The following is a 21,276-nucleotide window of genomic DNA, read 5'->3' on the forward strand; positions in this document are numbered from 1 at the left end:
CATGAGAAGCTAGCGCTTTGCCAGTTGTGAGCTACCTGCCAGCAAGATTTGGCATTCACCTTTCTTTTAGAGCATAGGTGCAGTACATGGAGTGAAGTTCCTGTCTACTTTTTTATAGTAGCTCAGCTCAGTTAAGCAGAACTTTAAATCAGATGTTGCACAAGAAAGCAGAGGCTTGCCTCTTTGTTACTGAAAAACATTTGGTGAAATAGTGGCATCCACAACCTCCTTTTAAATGAACAATGTAGTCCTGTCAGGGTGGAGTAGAATCAGCCTGCTTAAATGATTCAGTCTGTATTTCATTGATACTAGGCTCTGGGTTAGAAACCTGGGACTGTTGCTGGCTTTTTAAATCTTGGTTTATGTACAAGTCCTTTTTGAATTTGGTAAAGAAAAATTAAGAATTGACATGCACTGTTTGGAACCATACTTTGTCTAAAGGTGATTTTATTAATTTAGTGCTGTCAAAAAAAAAAAAAAAAAAGAAGTAAAAGCTAGGAGTGTAATGCAGCTATGTTGGTTCAGTGTGCAACATCAATATCTGCACTCTTTATGTCACACAAAGATTTGTTCCATGCTATCTAATTAAACCAAGTGGAGCTTGTTTGTTATGTATATAATACATAATTAAAACGAGACTTAAAAATAGGGCATTGTATGAGCAACACTGTAGTTGGTCATATCCAGTAACTTTCTGTGAGATTGCCTCTGTGTCTCCCTTGCCTCATGAGCTTTCAAAATCTCAGAAAAACAGGGCTTCTCTGAAGACTGAATGTTTTGTGGTTTCCCCTCTTAGCCATAGGGGAGGGAGAGTTTTTTCCAGGGGGTCTTACAGGTTTCAAACTCTCTCTTGCAAGCACCTCTGTAGGACTGAGCACCAGTAGCTCAGCTTCCATTTGTGTCCACAAGTACTGCCTTGAACCACTTTTCCTCCTTCCTTCTACCAGTCAGCCAAGTGCCAGTTTTAAACAGGCCCCAGAGAGCATGAAGAACACTGCATTGTAATGGTCGATAAAGTTCAAATGCCAAATATTCCCTTTACTGCAGAAACTATGCAGCTCCTTCCCGGCATCTTGGCTATTTTCTCCTATTTTCTCCATCAAACCTCATCATCAGCCTCAAGGCATTCAAGAGACTTGGAGAACAGAGTTAGTGAAGATGGAGTACGTTGCAGCTTCTCAAGCATAGGGCTGAGACCAAGTCCTCCTCCTGTGAACAAGGGGAAGAGGTCAGAGCAGTGATGGAGCACTCCGGAGGGCCCCCACATCTGTCTTGCTGCTCCGAAAGGAGCAGGAGCAGTGATGGCCGGTGCTGCTGGGATGGGCCAGCGGATACAGTGACAGCACCAGGGAGACAGGATCACCTTCCAGGACTCTCGCATAGGAAAGTGAGGCCATGGCCACTTCTTTCTGTTCACTGCCCACCTTCCTACCCTGCCCTCTAGAAGAGAGGTTGCCATTCCCTGAGCTGAAAGCCAGCCTGTGTGGGCTGTCACTACAACTGAGACCTTCAGGAATGTCCTGATGGCAAAAGAAAGATAGAGAGATGGATGACTGAAGAATTGAGCCACCTCAGTATATTCTGCTTTAGCGTTTGGTTTGTAGATTTTGGTCAATACCTTCAAGACAATACCAGGGCTTTTTGTTATTTCTGAGTGTGTCCTTAAAATAAGAACCATTCCTCTCACTGGCTGGTAAGTGGATTAGTTTGGCAAATTAAAGCTTTAGTTAGGATGACAGTAGAAGAGGGTATTTGTCCTCAGTCTCTATCAATGACTCTTGTCTCTAATGTTTCTTTTCTAGAAATGGAAAGAATACTGTATGCATGTTTGATATTGTATTTAGTCTCTCAAGATGGCATCCCAGGTCTGATGTTCAATTAGGGTGTGCAGTTCTGTAATCCTTACTTAATTAGAACTCCATGTCTTACTCCCTGAGAGCTGCATTTGTAATTGGATTCTCACAAGTGAGAATATGCAGAGGCTACCTCAAAGGGAAGTTGTAATTTGCTGATATGTGTTACTTACCTGTAGTTCTTCGAGAATGTTTCCTCTGCATATTCACATTATGGGTCCTGTCCACCTTCTGTTTGTCCTCGGATTTCTACTGCCCTACAGTTGCGGTGTTTAGTAAGAATAACTGAAGTCTTGAGCACTGTACAACTCTTTAAAATCTCTGATCGCTTGGTGTCATGAGATGGCACTTGTACAGTCCTAGTAGTCACTGCTCTTCTAGGAAGTTCCTGTAGGTCACCAGCACTGGAGAACCCAAACCCACTGGTGTGAATATGCAAGGACAGCACTCTCAAAGAGCAAGCCAATGGTAAGTACCCTTTCTTTGTCTTCTGTGATTAACCAAATATTGCAAATGTTATCTTGTAAATTCCCTGTTTGCAAATTTGCTGTGCTTTCCCTATGATAAAAACATATTGAGATTAATTTTAGAGCTGTTGCCTTTCTGACAAAAAACAAGAAAGTATCTGTATTTGTAAGTACTCATTTCAGTTGTAAATTGACGTACTGCTATCAGGGTGTGGGTGTATACATATATTTGAGCTCTAATATATATTTCTATCAGACAAAAAGGCACAATTACAGGGCAGTATTATATATTTTACAGAGTTGCACTTTTTTAGTTGTATTATAGTAGATTAGATAGCAGAGTGAGTCACTGTCCAAAAAAAGTCTTCTAATAGTATTAACAATGTAAATTCTCAAAACAGATTCTCCAAAAGAAAATCAAAGGTATATTGCTTTTCAGTTCTAAATTTTTTTCTGAACTTTTGTTTTTTCCAGACATGGAATTCTGTGAGACTCCCCATATTCTTTGCTCTGGCTATCAAACAGATTTACACGGTGTAGCTGAGCACAGTTACCCGCTGGAGGTGGGCTCGGATGTGGATACTGAAACAGAAGGTGGTGCGTCCCCGGATCATGCCCTGAGGATGTGGATGAGGGGGATGAAATCAGAACACAGCTCCTGCCTGTCAAGCCGGGCAAACTCAGCATTGTCCCTCACTGACACTGACCATGAAAGGAAGTCTGATGGGGAGAATGGTAATAAAGAAATGCATCTAATGTACTGAATAGAAGTAGTAATTTATTTGAAACTTTCTACTTCTCTTTTATTTTCCTTTTTTAATTTGTTTTTTTTTGTTTGTTTGTTTTCTTTCTTTTTCCCTCTTCCTTCTTAGGGCACTGTATTATATGAAAGGTGAAAGTATTGGTTTGTGTGTGTATTGTATTTATAGTGTAGATGGAAACTAGGACAAAAAATGAAACAATGTTTCTGTTAAAATGTCACTCTTCCAGAGACCAATTACTTTCCCACATTCTCCATTTCTGTGCCATAGGACGTTTATCATTTGAGTTTAGTGGCCTATGAATTAAGTTCTGAAAGAAATCTATATATGTACATTTATATCACATTTTGTGTAGAATTGATCCTGCATGTGCTGGCTTATGGGCGCAGCTTTAAGACTCTACAGCCAGGTGACTTCAGAAAGACAACCTGGAATCCTAAAGGCTCTATTCAGCTGTAATTTCAGGCTACACCTGAAGACATGCTTTTATCAGTAGGACAGATCGAACAGGTCTTTGTCATATCCCAGTTCTGTATTTCTCTGCATATGGAGGGTGGGTTTGGGCGGGGGGGGGGGGGCAGTTTGGGGGGGGTTTCTGTTTGTTTTGTTTGGGTTTTTTTAAAATATTTGTTCTCTTTCAGGATCCTTTTACTTATTTGCTTTTCTTATGGTTTAGTGTGTCACAGAAGGGGAAAATGTGTATTTAATTAAGTAACATGGGGGGAATTAATAATTTTTTTTTTCTCTGCATCAAAATTGATGAAAGTCTGCTCTAAATGTTTCCTTAAAGAGTATAGTGAGTAAACAAATTTATCACGCTTAAGATCAACAAGCTTAGCTCATATTTTAATACCTACATGTTATGGTAGTTCTAAATGCAGTTAAATATGTATCTTTAACAGGTTAAGAGATGTCTTGGTTTATGTACAAGTCCTTTTTGAATTTGGTAAAGAAAAATTAAGAATTGACATGCACTGTTTGGAACCATACCAGTGGAAGAGGTAGATTGACACTTCGGTGTTGACAGTGATACATTTTAGTAGATCTATAGTCATAAGATGAAAGACAGTTCAGTCATGAATGTCATTTCTATAGTTACATGTTTTGAATTTGTCAAATATGAATGTATAATTTCATCAGCATGTTTGTCAGTACCAATGGTAAGGTCCAATGTAGGGTCAAAGAGATTAGATTACCTACATGACTTTAAAAAAAAAAAAGTTTTAGTGCACAGCTCATTTTAATTAAATACTCCTTTGAGGATTAAGCATTCTGCACAATCACATTGCTAGAATCTGTTAATTTTCAGATGCCACCCCATATGCACGATGATCAACAGATGCCTGCCTTCTAAGCTTCCTGCTTCTGCCACGTTCTGTGTGGGCTCCATCCTCTGTAAAGTGTTGTTGCATGGGGGTTTTTTGTTTGGGGTTGGGGGTTTTTTTGCATGTTTTCGTAAGAAATTTGGGGTTAGATGGTGGCTGAAGGAATTGAATCTGGTCTGCCTGGAACTGGTTGGCCCTTAACTATGAAAATGATATAAAGAGGATGCTACCTGAGAAAGGAACGTGCATACTTGTCCCATTCAGACTAAGAAATACACATGGTCGTTTATGTTTTAAGGTGCTGGGAAGCTGATGTATTGAAAGCAGATTAAGCATATAACCAAGTTATGTATTTCAGTCTGGAATGCAGTGGTGCAGCTGGGTATTCATGATGTTTTGTTAGCCATACAAGATGCACTAAATAAGTCATCTTCCTATAGATGAAAATTATTGTACATAGTAATGGAAATGCTTTTGTTACCTTCATTGTTCTGCATTAATATTTGGTTCTTTGTAAGCTTCATAACAAATTTTTAATCAGGGATTCATGTTTTAGGTACTTGAAAACGAATTTTAACTAAAGAGTTGGGAGAGGAAAGTGAGGGCAAGAGTAAGTTAGGAGAGAGAGAAGCTGAGAGCACAAGCTCATTTGAACTCTTTAGTTTGTCTCCAGGCAGGGTCAACGGAGCAGGTATCAGTGCTTGCTGTGGAGTTGAGTCATGATAATAATTACAGTCTTGAAAGTTAATACGGGTAAATTTGAAGACAATGATGGTTCAAGCTATATTCATTTATATTCTCTGGTACTTCACAGGTAAGTTCATAGTCAAGATTCCTGATGCAGAGAGCAGCGTGTTTTCCGTCTGGGTCGGCACTCACTAACAAAGCACTCTTTGAATACAGAAGTTCATAAATCTGTACTTAAATGAAGTAATAGATGGCACATCTTTCTGTTTCTATGCAGTCACTTGTGCCAGGGGCTTTATCGGAGAGCCACAAGTGTTGCGTTTACCCTTGTCAGCTCCTGCCGTGGAAATCGACTTTCTTTGCGCCAGCCAGTAACTTCTGTGGGGTGAAAATGGGTCAGCACATAAGATCAGTTGCTGGAAGTTCATGAAATGCTAGTTTCCATGATATTGTCTAATTGCTGTAAAAATAGATATTTAGAAATTCTGGCTTTTGAAGGGTTGACCAAATGGCATGTGAACACAGCTATTTGTAACTGGAGTAAAATTAATGAGGAAGATACAGTTGTTGCATTGTTTGAGAAAATTGCTATTATCATCTGTATTTTGAAAAGGTCAGTTGGTTTTTATTGTTGAGGGGTTTGTTGTTTTGTTTTGTTTTTTTCTCTATGAGCACAATTCTGCTACAAATCCAGACTAGCTTTTTCAGGACACTTTTTTGCTTTACATTGATCTGAAGCAAATATACTTTTGCAAATTTTGTTCTGTGTAGATATTCCTTGAATTTCTCATTCATTCAGAGCTCTAGCAGGAGGTTCCCCCCACAGGATATATACTTTATTATGTATTCTGAGTAGCCCAATTTGAGAATTTATTTGAGGACTATTTTCCTTTATAGACGCACCAACTCTGTCATAATCACTGTTTAAACATACTCCGGTTGTTTTGGCAGCATTGAACAGGTTGTGCGAAACACCAACATTCCCATTTAAATTACAGTTGTCAATGTTAATGGCAACTAATAATAGCCTATTAGTGCACAAACTGCCTTCAGCTTTGCCTGAGGCTAAGCAAAATATATATTAACTGCAAATAATGAATGACCAATTTCTTGGGGATCATTGCTGATCTCTGGTATAGTATAAATAGCTCCATGTAAACATGAACAGTGTTACTCTACAATACGTGAATGTAAATTTCAGACAGAAACACTACAGAATAACAGTATCAAAAATAGTTACTTTATTCTATTGAAGAAGACTGCGTTTACCCTCAATTCACTGAACCAAGGGTATCTGTCATTGCAGCATATCAGAACACTGAGTTCAGTGGTTTAGTCTGCCAGATTACCAAGCTGGCAAATTTATTTCTTTATTTTTCTGGAGGAAAGATACGGTCCAGGAGAGGATTCAACCCTGATCTACAAAAAGAGAGGTCTTCAGGCATCTATCTAAAACTACATCGTGTGACATGGATCTACATCCCACACTAGCTAGTGTACTAAAAAGGAGACTACAGTCCATTTTGTATCCGTATACTCTTCCCTGTTAAATTGTTCGTGCAGTTCCTATGTTTTGCTTTACAGGATGTCTGTGCAGCTGTGAAGTGATGAATTTTGCCTCAAATGCATTCATACTATGCCATAATCCATTTTTGAGCCACATTAGACTTGTTTGCACAACCATCAACTCTTTTAGCTACTACATCTCATCTGAGAGCTAGTATGGAACTTGAGGCATTTCTACAATAACATAATTTTTAATCTCTTTTAGGTTGTCAGATTGTTTTGAAGTACTTTGAAGGCTGACTTGTTTGGCTTACTCCTGACACGTACTTAGATGGTTTTATGCGATTGATTACTCTTTCTCTACTAAGTAGTGAGAACCAATAGCAGAGTACTGGATTCCCAGTACTGGATGAGTGTACTGTGAAATGCACGCTCAGTCTTGGAGCCAGATTCGTGTTCAATTCCTTTGGCTGCATTATTTTATGACAACTAGGCATTGGCTATAGGTCACAACAGCTTCTTTGAGATGTCTAGGCAAGAAATTAGGGTGTTAGTACAGGCTGAAATACCACTAGACTGGTCATGGAATATAGCTTTAGAGTGCTTGAAATCTGGCCAGGGGATTTTTTTTTTTTTTAATAACATATTTGTCTTTTTAAAAATGAAGCAAGAGGGGAAAAATAAACCAGCTATGAAAAAGTGTATTTGTTTCCTTTTTCCCCACAGAAATTATTGGAAACTTCTTTCTTAACATCAGTGTACAGGATCAGATTCTATTTGGAATAATAATTTTAATAATATCAATAATTTTAAACAGTAGACTGCAAAGATATAATAATAATATTAGCCATTAATAAGTAGAACTAGTAGAGAAAGTAGTAGGTTACAGATCAAAGCTGAGTTTAATGACATAGAAACATGTAAGATTAATCTCGTGTCATTCACCTAAGTATTTGGTTTATACCCTGGGAACAGTGGTCCGTTTAACAGAGCTTTTGACTCTCCTGAAATCTCCGGCGTTTTTTCACTCTGATTGCTGGGCAGATGGGTGACTTTGGGGCAAGTCACCTCAGCTTTTTGCACTTCAGATTCAGTATCTTAACAGTATCTGCTTAATTAGTAAAAGAAATACTGGAATTGTTGATGCTGTATGAGAAACGCAGCTTTGTGAATGCTGTAGTTATTCGAACATGGGGAGGATTTAGCTAAGGACAAGGTTCTGATTTAATTTATGGTGTGTGTCAAGAGACCCGCTGTGAATTCACACCTGTTTAAATTAGACTTGAATATGGCTCTTCATAAAAGTCTTGTGTTTAATGCAAGAAAGTGAGAGCATTGGGATTAATGTTGCTGTTATCTACTGGTATTTTGTAAACAAGCCAGGCATTAAGCTGATCTTTGGTTTTCTCATTTCTCCAGGAAATTATTACCAACAGGTACATTATAATAACAATACATGCTCTAAGAAGAGGTATGCATGTGACTGACTCTCTGTGCAGGATTGTGTTTGTATCTGAAGTATTTCCATTAGCTCCTGTCCTGTCACTTTCTATTTACAATGGTGCAATTGAGAAATTGAGTTACTAATTTGCAAGTAGAGCAGTTAGGGCAAATATGTGTAAGTAGCCTTGAAAACATAATCCCATTCCATCCGTGCCATTCAGTATTTTTCTCTTCATTCCTAGCGTGCTTTACTTTGCCTTTGTTGTGGCATGGATTGCGTTCATGTTTGTACGCTCCTGTCTGTTGGATGGTTTTAGGCACCTGATAGATTAAGACAACCTCATCACTTAAAACAAAATGCAAAGCCCCCGTGGTGAAATTCCTTCAGCTTCTGGAGTTTACTATAGCTTGCCAGATATTTGAAAGAAACGGGCCACTAAGCTTCCCTTAATAGAAGAAGACTTTTGCTTCTGTTGTGGTTTTTTTTCTGTTTTAGTGTTTAGATGGTCTCTATGTTGGTTGCTTCTGCTATTGTTTCAGAGAAGCCTCCTCAGTGTAAAAGGAAGCACATGAATCTCTGCAGTAACGTAGCAATGCCTTTTGCGGAGTACTGGAGTATACAGCAACATTGTAGCTGCTCTGCTGGAGTTGTTAAGAGCATAAGACGCTTTGGTTGACCTCAGAGTAGTTCCTTTGGAAATGTTACTGTCTCAAAGGAAGCATGTAAATCATCTGAATTGCTTTGGATAAGTGCGAGATGCTTCTGTAACTGTAACATCACCTCAGTTGTAATATCATGAAAGTCTTGCATTTGTGTCCCTAGTATTTAAGCCATTTATGAAATTGCTCATATATGGAAATTCAGCTAATGATGAGTTGTTTGTCAGTATTGTGGGAAAAATTCTGCCTTTTAAAATTACTGTCTTCATTACTTTTTCTGACTGACAGGAGCATTGCACCTGCATATCTGCTATTTTAATCTTCACAGTTTTCATATGGTGTGTTAAAATCAATACACAATATTAAAACATTCCCTTTCTTGTGTTTCTCTTTTAAGCACAATGAACACTAATTTAAAGAAAAATATCAAACAGCATTTAATGTTTTACATTAAAGATAATGAAACAGTATTTAGAACATAGAAATATTTTTTATATTCCATAATCTGAATGACCTTTGCCCGCAGCCTAGTAAAAAGTATCTGTGCGTTTGCACAAGGTTCTGTAATATTTTTAGCCCTGCAGTTTTGTTTTCTTTCATGGGTAGCTAAAAGAGGGGAGGGAGGGAAGCTTGAGAACAGTCAGGTCTAATTTTTATCCCAGAAATGAGTAACATGGCATTAGAGCTCAAAAACACCCACTTGGCTTTCCTCTCCTGTGTTATGCAGAAAGGATAGTGGATGTGGCTTAAAGGAGCCTGTAGCAATATAAATTATTGCTCCTTCTTCCTTTTAAATCCTTTTGACTTTCTCAGATGGAAATGAGCATTGCAGGAAAAGTATTTCCACAAAGACTTTACAGGGCAAAAGGATGTTGCAGTGCTGCTCCAATTCTTGGGAACTCATTTTATCTCGACTGCCACAGGGAGAAAAGATGAGATGGGATAGGCAGTAAAGCGCCTGCCTTCCGTCAGGCTGCTGCAGTGCCAAAGTGGGAGGATTGTCTGACCCTGCGTTTCGCAGTCTCCGTGAGGCGAGGGGGACGCTGAACAAAATACCTTTTCTGTTGTTAAGCATTTACCATGAATTCTACATGAGGACATCTCTGGACTAGTGTTTTGCTGGGAACAGTTCCATTCTAAACAATCAACACGTCTATCCTGATGTTTTATTTATGTTGTTTTATTATTAAGTTTATGATATGTTTTATTTCTCATCTCTTTTGGTTAAAATTTAAAATGTATTAGAAGATCAGAAATCTGCTTTACAGAAACAACCTACAGTCATATTTTATATGTACATCCTTTGGAATAAATTATTTATTTTAGTTTAATGCTGGTTTAGTTTAATAGTTATTTTGAAATATAAGCGGTTCTCACCTATATGTCTTAAAATGTAAATGTTCCTGACAGTTGGAACCTGTTTTTCGTCAAAGCTGGGGATGTTCTGGTGAAAGCTGCCAGTGGAACATCATTAGTGTGAAATAAGGCTAACAGGAAAACTTGTGAACTCTGATCATAGAAGATAGTAGTTAAGGCTACTAGATAAATAAGGTCAAATTACTCTTATATGGTTCTTTATACCCTCAGCCAGTATAGTTTTAAATACCAAGATATCTAGAGCTTTTTTCTTTCCGCTAGCAAAATGCTTTTCAGCTATTCCAAAGTGTAATAGTATAAGTGAGATAAAAAGAAGGGATCTAGCAAATGAGTACAGGATTGGTAGAAAAGTGGGAAATACTGACAAATTATCCTTTTAGGGTCTAGCAAGGTTTAATCTAAATATCATTTCTTCTTGACAGTATGAGGTCTTCTAAGAATTTATTGTCGTCCTACCATGGATGACAAAAGATTGCTCATTCTTCTTCAGCCTTTTTTTCATTTTTACCCATTTAATTCATTGTGTATTGAATTACATGAGAAAGTCTTATCTTCCATTTTCAAATTTGTTAGTATTTCATTTCCTCTTGGGCTTAGGAGTAAGATGAAGATAAGCATAAATCTGTATTATTCAGAGTTACAAATATTAGCATATCCTCATCTTACAAATGGGGATTACTGATAGTAGCAAATAGCCTTGGTCAGACCATCTAGAAGAAACATAGAAAATGGAGAAAGTGGTTGCTTCCCATGGCTGCAACCTTCATAGTCTTCTACAAGTGAAAGCTAAACCAAACATATTAGACTATTTCTTTTTTCTGCAATAGAAAATAGGATAAGAATGGAAAGCTGTATGTGAGATTACAGTTAGTTTGTACAGAATAATGCATATTTAAATACTGCTTGTTTCAACTTGCTTTCGTATACAGGTCTTACAAAATGAAATCCAGTATTTTAGATATTGATTTTGTTTTCTTTAATCATACCTAGCTCTACACCCTGACTTTATACTTTGTAACACAAACATAAAAGGAATTGTGTATTATTAGCTCTTCTAGAATATGGATCTAGGAGCACTGAATAATTCCTGCAGGCTGCTGCTTCTCCCTAACAGATGTTTTTGAGTAATATTTTAATTAGATTCACATATTCTGATGACTAATTATATTGCCAGTGTTGTTTCTTCATCTTAAGTTTCTACTCCAGATGATTTGCAATGTAGATTTTATACAGCGCTTCTCAACGCTAACTTTCAATTGAGCAGCATGTGCCAGCATCTGATTGCAAGCTGCTCGCCATGAGATGCATTGGCAGTACAGAGGAGCAGCCCTTCGGGCAACAGAAACCAAATGTTGGAAAGTAACTGTGTTCCTTTGCCTTGGGTGTTATCCAGAAAAGGAGCTGGGGAAAGTCAGTGATCTGGGGGTTCCTTTATTCCATGAAACCACCCTTCCCAAAAGACTTATATGTGGGAGAAAACGCCTGGAAGTGAGGATGGCTTAGGACATCGGGTCAGGGTTGTTCAGCTGTATTGCTAGAAACCTCGCTAAAAGCTACTGAAAGCGTATAAGAAACCCAAGGGACAAAAGTTAAGGGTACTTCTAAACTGTATATAGTATTTATTATGGTTCATAGCACTCCTCCCTCCCCACTTCATCGGTTTTGTACATTAGAGGGATTTATATCTTCTCTGACATCATTAGAAATGTAATCAAGACAGCATGGTGCACTGGAACTAAAAGAAAAAGCATCGTATTTTAACTACAGGCAAGTTAAGAGCGAAAGGTTTCTCTCTGTTAAATGTCCTCCTATCCCCAAGAGATACGCATGTTAAACAAGTGTGAACACATGAATATCAATGATTTTGAATTTCTGTGACTCTGGCTACTAGACTTTCTCCCTGTTTTTCTTTCTCAGAAGATCCCGTATAGTTTTAGTGTTGGTTATGCTAATAAATACTGCAGAGTATGACTCCAGTTTGATGCAGCCAATGTTGTCTTATCTTAAGGCTATATTTGTGGAACAGTTGAATGTTATTGATGAACTGTTAATTTTCTTTTGGCTTTTGAATCTAGTCATTGTAATGAGCATTGCCAAATGTTGCTTTGGGCTTGTTTACATCAATGTAGTAAGCATGTCACTTGCTTTGAAGCTGCAATGAATTCACATTTGTAAATGAGCTTGGCATATTTTGTGGTGATCTATTCTTGTCTTTTCTGAAATATTGTTACACTTCCTACCAATCAAGTACCATGGCCAAGGAAGAGCCGAAGGTATATTTCCTGTAGGAATGGGTGAAGCCATTTCTTTAACGAACCTAATGGTAAAGAGAGAGTTTCCTTGTGGTGCTATGTGTTTGCCTGTAGGATCTTCACCGTATTGTCACTGCACCTCACTGGTGGGTTGTTTAGTGTTCATAACGGTATGAAGTGGCTCTCTCCTACACTCTCAAGCAATGCCTTTGTCTTATGGAAAGACAGCAAGCAAAAAGGGGTCTTCATGCCACAAACACACCCCAGGTTTTCCATAATTAGTCAATGGAGTAAAACACATTTAACCAGAAGGTTATTATTCACATCTTTCAATGTAGCTTTTAAACTGTAAACGCAATGTGATTTTTCCTCTCTGCCTACAATTATTTTTGAGTAAATGTAAAATATAAATTAACGCATGTACTTTATGTGTACCAAAGCCATGGTAAGTGTTGTTTAGACTTCAGTGCCTTTCTCATTGTTTTGTCCAACAGCAATTTCAAGTGGCACTTTTGGTTTGAGAACATCATATTTGACTAACTTTTCCCCAAACAGTGCTTTTGAGACGGCAAACTTTCTGTCATTGTCCAATTATGCTAAGCTCTTTCAGAGCAATTATTTTACTGCTTGTTGAAGTGGTGGAATCATAATGCATGCTTTGAATTTATGTTTTTCTGCATAAGTTGGTATAAACATACCTCCTGTTGCAGCCAGAAAGTACCTGATGTAGTTGAATTGAATTGAATCTTATTTGATTTGAATCTGCTTGAACTGTTGATGTTGGGATCACGTAATAGAGCTGCTTGCTAGTTGTGCGTTGTCAATGGGATCTGACGGGTGGTGCAGTATTTACAGCTCAGCACTAGAGACTTCTCATTTGTTTTCTTTATGACAAAACAATCGATGGATGCTTGCATCTTTTGACTACCACAAACATCTTAGAAGCAGAATGTACCTGAGTGATAGCTACTGTTGCAGGTTCTCGAACTCCTTCATAAGATAGTGGTATAGTTTGTGATTTCTTCTAGCTGGCGGTCTGCATGAACCAGGTTTTACTGGTTGCAATACAGCTGCATTTTAGGGGTGGCAATGGATTGTATTCTCTCATCTGTTGTCAGAAAGGGATGCTGTGTTAGGTTATGCTGCTGATCACAGGTAGGGGTGGAAGTCTTGCTGTAAAGGGTTAAAGATCCTGGTGAAGGGAAAATCTCCAAATTTATTTTTATATACTTGGGAATTTTTCTCAAGAGACTAAAAAACTTCCCAGAATATTACATAATTTCCTTTTATAAAGAAGATGGTAGTGATGAAATCTCATTTGTAGTCACAGAAACTGCTTTGGAAAGGTCGAGATAGAGGTAGTGAATATGTGCCTAGCATACAATGGTGGCTGCCTTCCTGGTATAATTATAAAAGGCTTGGTTTAGGCCTGGCCAGAGGTCATGTCTTGATAAGTAAGGTGATGTACATTTTCTTTGTAGTAGCTCATTCAAATTAGTGCAGCATAAATGAAAAGCCATGTTTATGCACGGCTTTGCAACTTAGATTTCCCTTTCAGGGGAATGGTGCAACAATATAGGCAACTTATTCAGGTCTTAATGTGCTATCTTGACTCTCAAGATACATTTTTATCTCAGTAGCCTGAATGTGACTGAAAGAGCCATCCTTTTGTGGCGTGGCAGAGGAGCCAGAAGCTGCTGTTCTGAGGAAGATGCCACCCTCAGTTGTTAGCGGTGTTGTATGTTTGCTCATACATGGTCAGTGTGTTTAGGGTTAGCTGTCGATGTTCTGACAAGTCCCTGCCATCTGTTGGTGTCTTCTCAGTGCCAGCGGTGTAAGGGATGCTGCAGTCCTGAGAAATCTGCCTGCTTTGGTAGGAAGAGAATATGAGAGATGGTCTGTGGTGCAGCTGCACGGGGAAACCTTTGCATCCCACCTCTCCCTTGCCCCAGTTTAGCATCAAACTACTTAAGGGTTTTGTGCCTTTTTCAGCCCTTCCCTCTCCCAGTTCAGAAATTGGTAAGAACATGACTGTTCCAGTGCTTCTCCATTGCTTTGATAAAGGAATTCCCTGCCATTTTGTGCGAGTCTGTGGGCTAGCAAGTGCTGGTGAGCATTTGCGCAGGTGGGCACAGTGGCTGCAGTCTGCCAGGGCTTCGCTGCTGAAGGCAATCAAGCCCAAATGTTTTTCTTCCAGACCGTCTGTAATTATTCACCATTTAGAATTGCAGTTCTTCCTTTCTAACAAGGGGCGCTGCCCAAATGCTTTTTTGTGATGTGCTCGAAGTGTCTACAACTATCTTTTATGTCTTTGCCCGTAGGGAAAAATATAATTGAGTCATTCTTCCTCAAGCCTTGCGTGGCTGTGTGTTCAGTCAGTACAATGTTCATCTCGACATTCCTATTGATGGTTGCATTGATTATTTTTATTCTAGCCTGTGATTCTGTCTCCATTCTAGCTTTTTAATTTTTATAGTTCACTTCCTTTTGAACAGCAAATTCAGCTGTGTTTGGTCGTGTGCATATTTTGTTAGAAATATAATCTCCTGAATACAGATTTCTCCATAGTAGCTAATAACCTACAGTACTTGAAAGCTCCTTTTTCTTTTTATATCCTATCTTTTTTCCGATACATTTTCTGATTACTGCACTACAGTTCGATTTTTATTGGATCATTTTAGAGCATAATAATTCATTTCTGATCCCTAGTACCTCTTGTCCATGTCTGAAGTGGTCCACATTATTTCAGGCACTCATTTTTGTTTACATCTTTTCTCTGAAGACAGTCTTCTGCGTTTTGTCTCAAAATATCTTCCTGGCTGACATGACCATTTTAGTCTTGTGATATCCAATTTCCTTTTAATACAAAATCAAATAGAAAGCATTTTCTGTACTTTACCAGCCAACTACAGCAGAATTTTTTGAGCTTTCTTGTGGGTATCTTATAAATTGGTTGGTGGCTAATAGTGGCAAAAAACCTAAATCATAAAGATCTGGAAAATAAAAGGGAAAAAAAAATGTAGAAAGACTGTTTTATACTGAATGCATTTTTAAACAATACTACAGCTGTACATACAATAGAATAAACACGTTTATATGCAATTACTTTAGAATTTAAACAATGCTTATTTATGTTAAATAAAGAGCCATAATAATTAAACAGTCTAAATCAATTGGGTTTTTGCATAAATCTTTGTAGCATTATTTGTTCATTTGTTGCTTCTATAATAGATTAGAAAGAATGATTATTTACCTTCTGCTTGGAAAAAAGCAAAAAAATAAAAAACCCAACATAACCCTTCACATTGCAGAAAGCTACGTCAAAGCCTGCAGTTTCGGGTTAGGTTTCTCTCTCAGGCTCAGTAAGAACTCTTAAGATCATGGTCAAAATTACGTCAGGAAGCTTCTGTTAAGAGAAATGGCAGTGTGTTGCCATTTTCAAATGGTTTCAGGGTATTTTCTTCCAAAGCTTTAGGTTTGTGCGGTCATGAAACAAAATAGAATTCCTGGCTGTGAACTCATGTAAATTGATCGGGGCTCTAGACAGCTGGCAGAGCTCAGGTTGTAGGTTCCTACTGGGGAAATTTGCATTAGGAGTTAGAATGCGGAAACAGAAATAACCCGCAGCCAGGGTAGTCCACAAAGTGGAGACGTTTGGCTGTTAACTGCCAGCTCAGATCATGTTGATTATAATCTTTGACAACAGTTCCCTGTATCACCGAAAAAACAGTGTCTCCTGCACTGCTATCCCTGTCATTGCTGCCCTTCCAGTATATAATGATATAATTTGCAGTTTTGTATGCCCATGGGGAAAAAAAAAAAAAACACAGTAGTCAAGTACTCTTTGAAGTATAGTTGTCTGGTTCAGATGTACAACATAGCTGCCAAAAATACGTGGCAGGAGCTTCCCATCCTGCTGCTTTCCCTCCTTCCTGCCGTAATGTTCTCTGGTTGCTTGCCTCTCTTAAAGTCTCCTTATGTCCTCTGAGGACATCAGCACATTTCTGCGCTGATGTTGATAAAGTCTTTGAGTGATAATATTCTGAAGCTTGAATCCTAAATAAATATCAGTGTGCTGATAAAGCTGAAAAACCAAGCTAACTCAAGTCAAGAAGTAGAAGCGTGAGGTGTTAAATTAGTTTCAAAACATCTGTATAATTTTCCAAAGCAATCATTCCTGGAGAATAGAGGACCTGCTAATACTCCTGTGATGCAGAGAGAGATCTTTTGAAGTGTATGTCAACCTCTTCATGCATAGCCTTCTAGGATGCAGGTTTGGGGTTGGCTGCGTTGCTTGTTCTGGTAGGTGGCACATACACACCTGCTCTGTCTCAGTACAGCTGCTGCTTGTAGCAGCTTAAACAGTTTGAGTCCTCGCAGCATTTATATACCTCATAAATGTGAGTGGTTGCACTGAAATCAATCGCTACTCAAATTAAAAAGGTAAGCAGGTGAAAAGCGTGGAATTTATCTCGGTTGATAAATTTGCTGTTGTTTTTTAGCTTGACTTGCACAACTGATCCATCAAAATTTCAGTTAATTTGAAAAGTGTTTCAAAATTCCTCAGATCAGAGAATTCCTCCTCTTGTTTTCATATATTGATCCATATGCAAATAGAAGAAAAGCAAACATCCCAAAAAACAGCTGACTGGGCAGTCAAGTGTTTGCTCCTGTTGGTATGAATAATAATTGTATTTGGAGTTCTTCAACTGGCTTATGTCAAGCAGCTTGTGTTGGTAATTTCAGATTTGGACCCTTCTTGGGATGCTTCCAATGAGCCACCAGAACAGGAGGAAGACAAGTAGGGACAGTTGCCTAGAAATTCTCCACTGCAAGTAGGTCTTTCTTACAGGCTCACTCTGTTTGGCTGATTTAATTACTTCCAGAAATATTTTCTCCGTGCTTGTTTTGGAGATAGTGATCTGAAAACAGATGACAAGTATTTGAATGTATTTGTTTTTCTGGTTGGTCATTTTATTTCCTTAAGAATAGCAGAACAAGGAACAGCCTTCTACTAATCTAACCTGATTGATTTTAAATGCCTACCAAATTCAATGGCATTTCATAACTCCACATCTTTGAATTAATTTCTTGAGTTTTCTCTTGAATGTAGCTTGTTTCTACTTGTTTCCCCTCATATGGGCACCCAGGGGATCAGTTAGAGACATGCTTCTGCCATGCTTCTGGGTCACCTCAGCTGTGTGATAACTGATAACTGTGACTGAAATTTGTAGTCATCGTAGAAGAAAATAGAGAGGAAGTAGAAAGCCCAGTTTCTTTGAGTTGTCGTTTCGGAGGCTGAAACATGACAAATTGTAGTGATGAGAAAGCCATAGTTACTCCCATTCTGCTGGGTGGAATTTAAAACACTTGGAAATACTCTGGTTGTGCTCATAACACCGGATTGCCTCGTCTTTGTGGGTTGTATAGTATTGCTTTGAAATGCTTACTTATGTTCAGTATGCACAATGAAGTTTATCAGTTAATGGAATAGTAGGAAAAATGCAAAAACTAAGCCTCATCAGAATAAGACACTTTCATAAAGACAGGTCACAAGTGAAGGTTTTAGTTAACTGTGTCAACCTTATCACTTGGCAGTTTTCTAATCTCCTAAACAGCGCTTCCAGGCAGTGATTTTTATTATTTGTATTACAAGAATGCTAATAGATTCTCATCAAAATAAGGCTTATTTTACTTCACATTACACAGATATGGTTAAAAGATGAGCCAGTCCTCTGAAGAGCCCAATGGTATACATATATTGATTATTTTATCACTGTTATCTTTCACAAGTTCATTCTGAGCCTCATATAATATGCATAAAGCTCTTCGATACAGAATTTTGTTATTAACTGTGAAGAACTTCACTATTATCGTTACCTGTTATTAAGATGGTATCAGGTCAGAATTTGCACAAATGTTTAGTTTCTGCATAAGAAAGGTTTTATTATGTCAAGGATAATTGGGGTTTATATTTTTAATTTATTGAAACCTTTGTTTCCCGTGTAGTATTTTGTAGCATAGAAATTATAACAGTTGAAACAGGGAAGTGGAACAGACCATTAAAAGTGGTACTTGCTCCCTTTATTGCTGTTGTCTATGTTCAGAAACATTTATTACCAAATATATTTAAATATAATATTTTTAATTTGTAAATGATAGATAATATAGGTATTTACTACACTATTAAAATTTAGCTGGTTGCCTCTTTAATATCTGAAACATGGGGGATGGGGGGAGCATAGCATGCCACAGTATCCGCATTAGGGACATGAAGATCTTTTTGACAAACTGTAGTGAAAGATGTCAGAAACGTGCTTCTTATCTGATATTTAAGCTGCAGACATTAAAAACATCATTACTGACACAGAAGTCGATACAGAACACTTCAAAGATCCACAAGGATACACAGGAAACCAAATCAGATTCAGTGCAGGGGATAGTAACCAAATATAAAATATTTAATAGGAACTACTTTGGAAAGCAGTAATGCTGAAAGGGACCTTAAGGGCCAGTAAATGAGATAAATGGAGCCAACAAGTCAAATGCTACTTTGGGCTGCCTGTGCACATGCGTCTTGTCAAGGATCTATGAAATATAGCAGATGTCGCTAAGGCTTCTCTGACGAGTCAGTTTGGGCCATTTCAACACCAGGGATGTACAAAATTGAAGAGACTCTCGGAGGAGTGCAAAATGTGATTATGTCTTTGGGGCTTCTTTTTCAAGGAAGGATTTTTTTAAAAGGTCTGAATGCATACAGAATGTCTGAGTTGTCACTCGGATAACTCCGACACAAACATGGGGGCCAGGGAGGGAAGAACTCTGAAGGCATTGCAGGTGTTTCACTAAGAATACAGTGCAGAATATACAGCAGAATATATCCGCTAGCAAACACAGACCCAGCAGTGTTTCAGTAGCTGTAATTAGCAGTCTGAGAAATCTAAATATGAAATCAAAGACAGTTTTAAAGCAGTGCAGTCATTCAACATGGGAATCATTTGCCAAGGGACAGTAAGTCCTAGTACTTGGAGCCCTTAGGGTCCGAATGTTTTTCAAAACATGCTTGAGCTGAGCCTTGCGTTATGAGGGTTAATGCGAGGGTCACTAGTTGAAACTGTAATTCCGAGTGTGAGGGTGATCAGACTGGATGGGTGCATTGGCTCTTTCTTTGCTTCATAATCTGTAAAGCTATTATGTTTTTACTGGCTATTAAATTTTTCAAACATGTCTGTTTTAGAGTAGTACGAAGCAATAAATGAAGTGGTAGAGGTTTTGTGGCTGCAGTTGTTTAAAACCAGCCAACACAATTGAGTATGTACTATAGAGGACATGACAGGCACGTGATTCATTGATTGCAGTTCTTCATCAGTTTGTAGTCAAAGGAAATAACCTGATAGATCTTTCCATCTCCGACTTGTGTGATATTGTCTATAGTTCTAACAGCTGCCCTAAACATTTGGCAACTGGCCCAAGCCCAAAAATTAACACGAAGAAATTAATTCTCTATAAGCTAATAAGGACAAAAACCATTCATTCTGTTGTTTATACAGAAAGCTTATTGAATCTGAAGACTATACATCTGGGAATGAGCTGGTAGAATCCATTTGTAAAATAATAATGCCAACACATCCGAGAAGTTCTTGTGCAGTAATCAGTCATTAAATAAAGGGAAGTTCAGGTAGAATGCAGGTCAAGATATTTATCTATGGTAACCCAAATAGACAAATGTTTATTAAAGGTTTAAGCAAAGAAATTAAAGAAATACACATCTAATCAAACTGTGCCAAGATTAAATCAGAATCTTCCCTTCATCATCCTAGTGCATCGCTGCCCTCCCCTGATGAGGTGTTAATCACGGCTTCCTTTTCTCCTGTATAGTTTGCACTTCAGATTCCAGGCGTGCCAGGGTCTGTTTCTTATAAAAGTTTTCCATTTATTCCAGCACGTTGGCTTTTCTGCCTTCGTTGGCGTTTGTAGTCTTCTGATGGCAGATTTAATTTTTTGGTTCCCAGAACTCTTGATTAAGGGTGGACACTGCTAATTAATCCACTTTGCATTTTGAGTGGCTGATCCCCAAAGTCGCTGTCAGTTTACTTTTCATCTCATCTGTCAGAAACAGACTTTGCCAAATACTAGCTTTGGAAAATTTTGAATTGGGGATTTTGTAAATCTCTTGAGCATGTGTGTATGTCTTGCCAAACACTTGATACAGATAATGAAAATCTTCTGTTATTGTTTCTGTCTTTGCTTCAGAATTTTAGCATTGACTTCATGTAAAGAAAAATATTAAATCCTTTCATATTTAAATTAACTAGCTTAAAGCTACTATCCAAGTAAGTAATTTTGTAGTTTTATTATAAATTGGGAACTTGTTGAATACTATTCTGTGATTTGACCTCCTGACTCAGAAACTTAGTCTGCTTTCACTAGGCTTTGATCTCGAGTTAGTTACCTTGTGGCAAGAACACCTTTTTTAACAAGGAAAACGTAGTGGGAGTGGCTACTAATTAGTAGAGCTTGTTTTGCTTTTGTGACTGTGCTGATCTAAATACAGTCTGATTAACTCATCTGTGGTTCTTCATTGTATTCTGCTGGACACTTGCTGTGCCTGAGATGAGTCCTCATCTGTCGTTATTTCAGGTATATTATGGGTGCGAAGCACATCATCTCGGCTGTTACATACTTCTTGACAAAGCATTGCTATCTCAGTAACTTCTTTCCCCTTGAAGTCGTGTATCTGCAAAGACTGTCTACAGGATGTGTCTTTTAGTCTGGTGACTCTCTTTTAGCAGTCAATTTTTTGCTCATCCTTAACTTAAAATTAATGTGAAGAGATAGTTCTGCTTCTCTAAACCTTACAGACTATTTCTTTAGAAGAGAACGAAAGGTGATTTTCTTATCCATGGACTGGTATGGGACTAGTTTGACGCCAGTGGAAAAGATTA

General features: G+C 38.1%; 1 protein-coding gene across 5 annotated transcripts in view; it reads left to right on the plus strand.

The window, feature by feature from the left end:
• TENM1 (teneurin transmembrane protein 1) overlaps positions 1-21,276 on the plus strand; it is a 634,570-nt gene that overhangs the window by 406,411 nt on the left and 206,883 nt on the right. For 4 of the 5 annotated variants that reach the window (XM_087748549.1, XM_087748548.1, XM_087748550.1 and 1 more), the window contains one exon: positions 2,795-3,055. The exons of the other annotated variant lie outside the window; for it this stretch is intronic. In XM_087748549.1, coding sequence (XP_087604675.1) covers positions 2,795-3,055 — 261 coding nt within the window. The remainder of the gene's footprint in view (positions 1-2,794; positions 3,056-21,276) is intronic. 5 annotated transcript variants of the gene reach the window in all.

This window comes from Nipponia nippon, unplaced genomic scaffold, assembly GCF_047370975.1.
Source record: "Nipponia nippon isolate SJK-2023a ecotype South Korea unplaced genomic scaffold, ASM4737097v1 scaffold_12, whole genome shotgun sequence".
Classification (NCBI taxonomy): Eukaryota; Metazoa; Chordata; class Aves; order Pelecaniformes; family Threskiornithidae; genus Nipponia; species Nipponia nippon.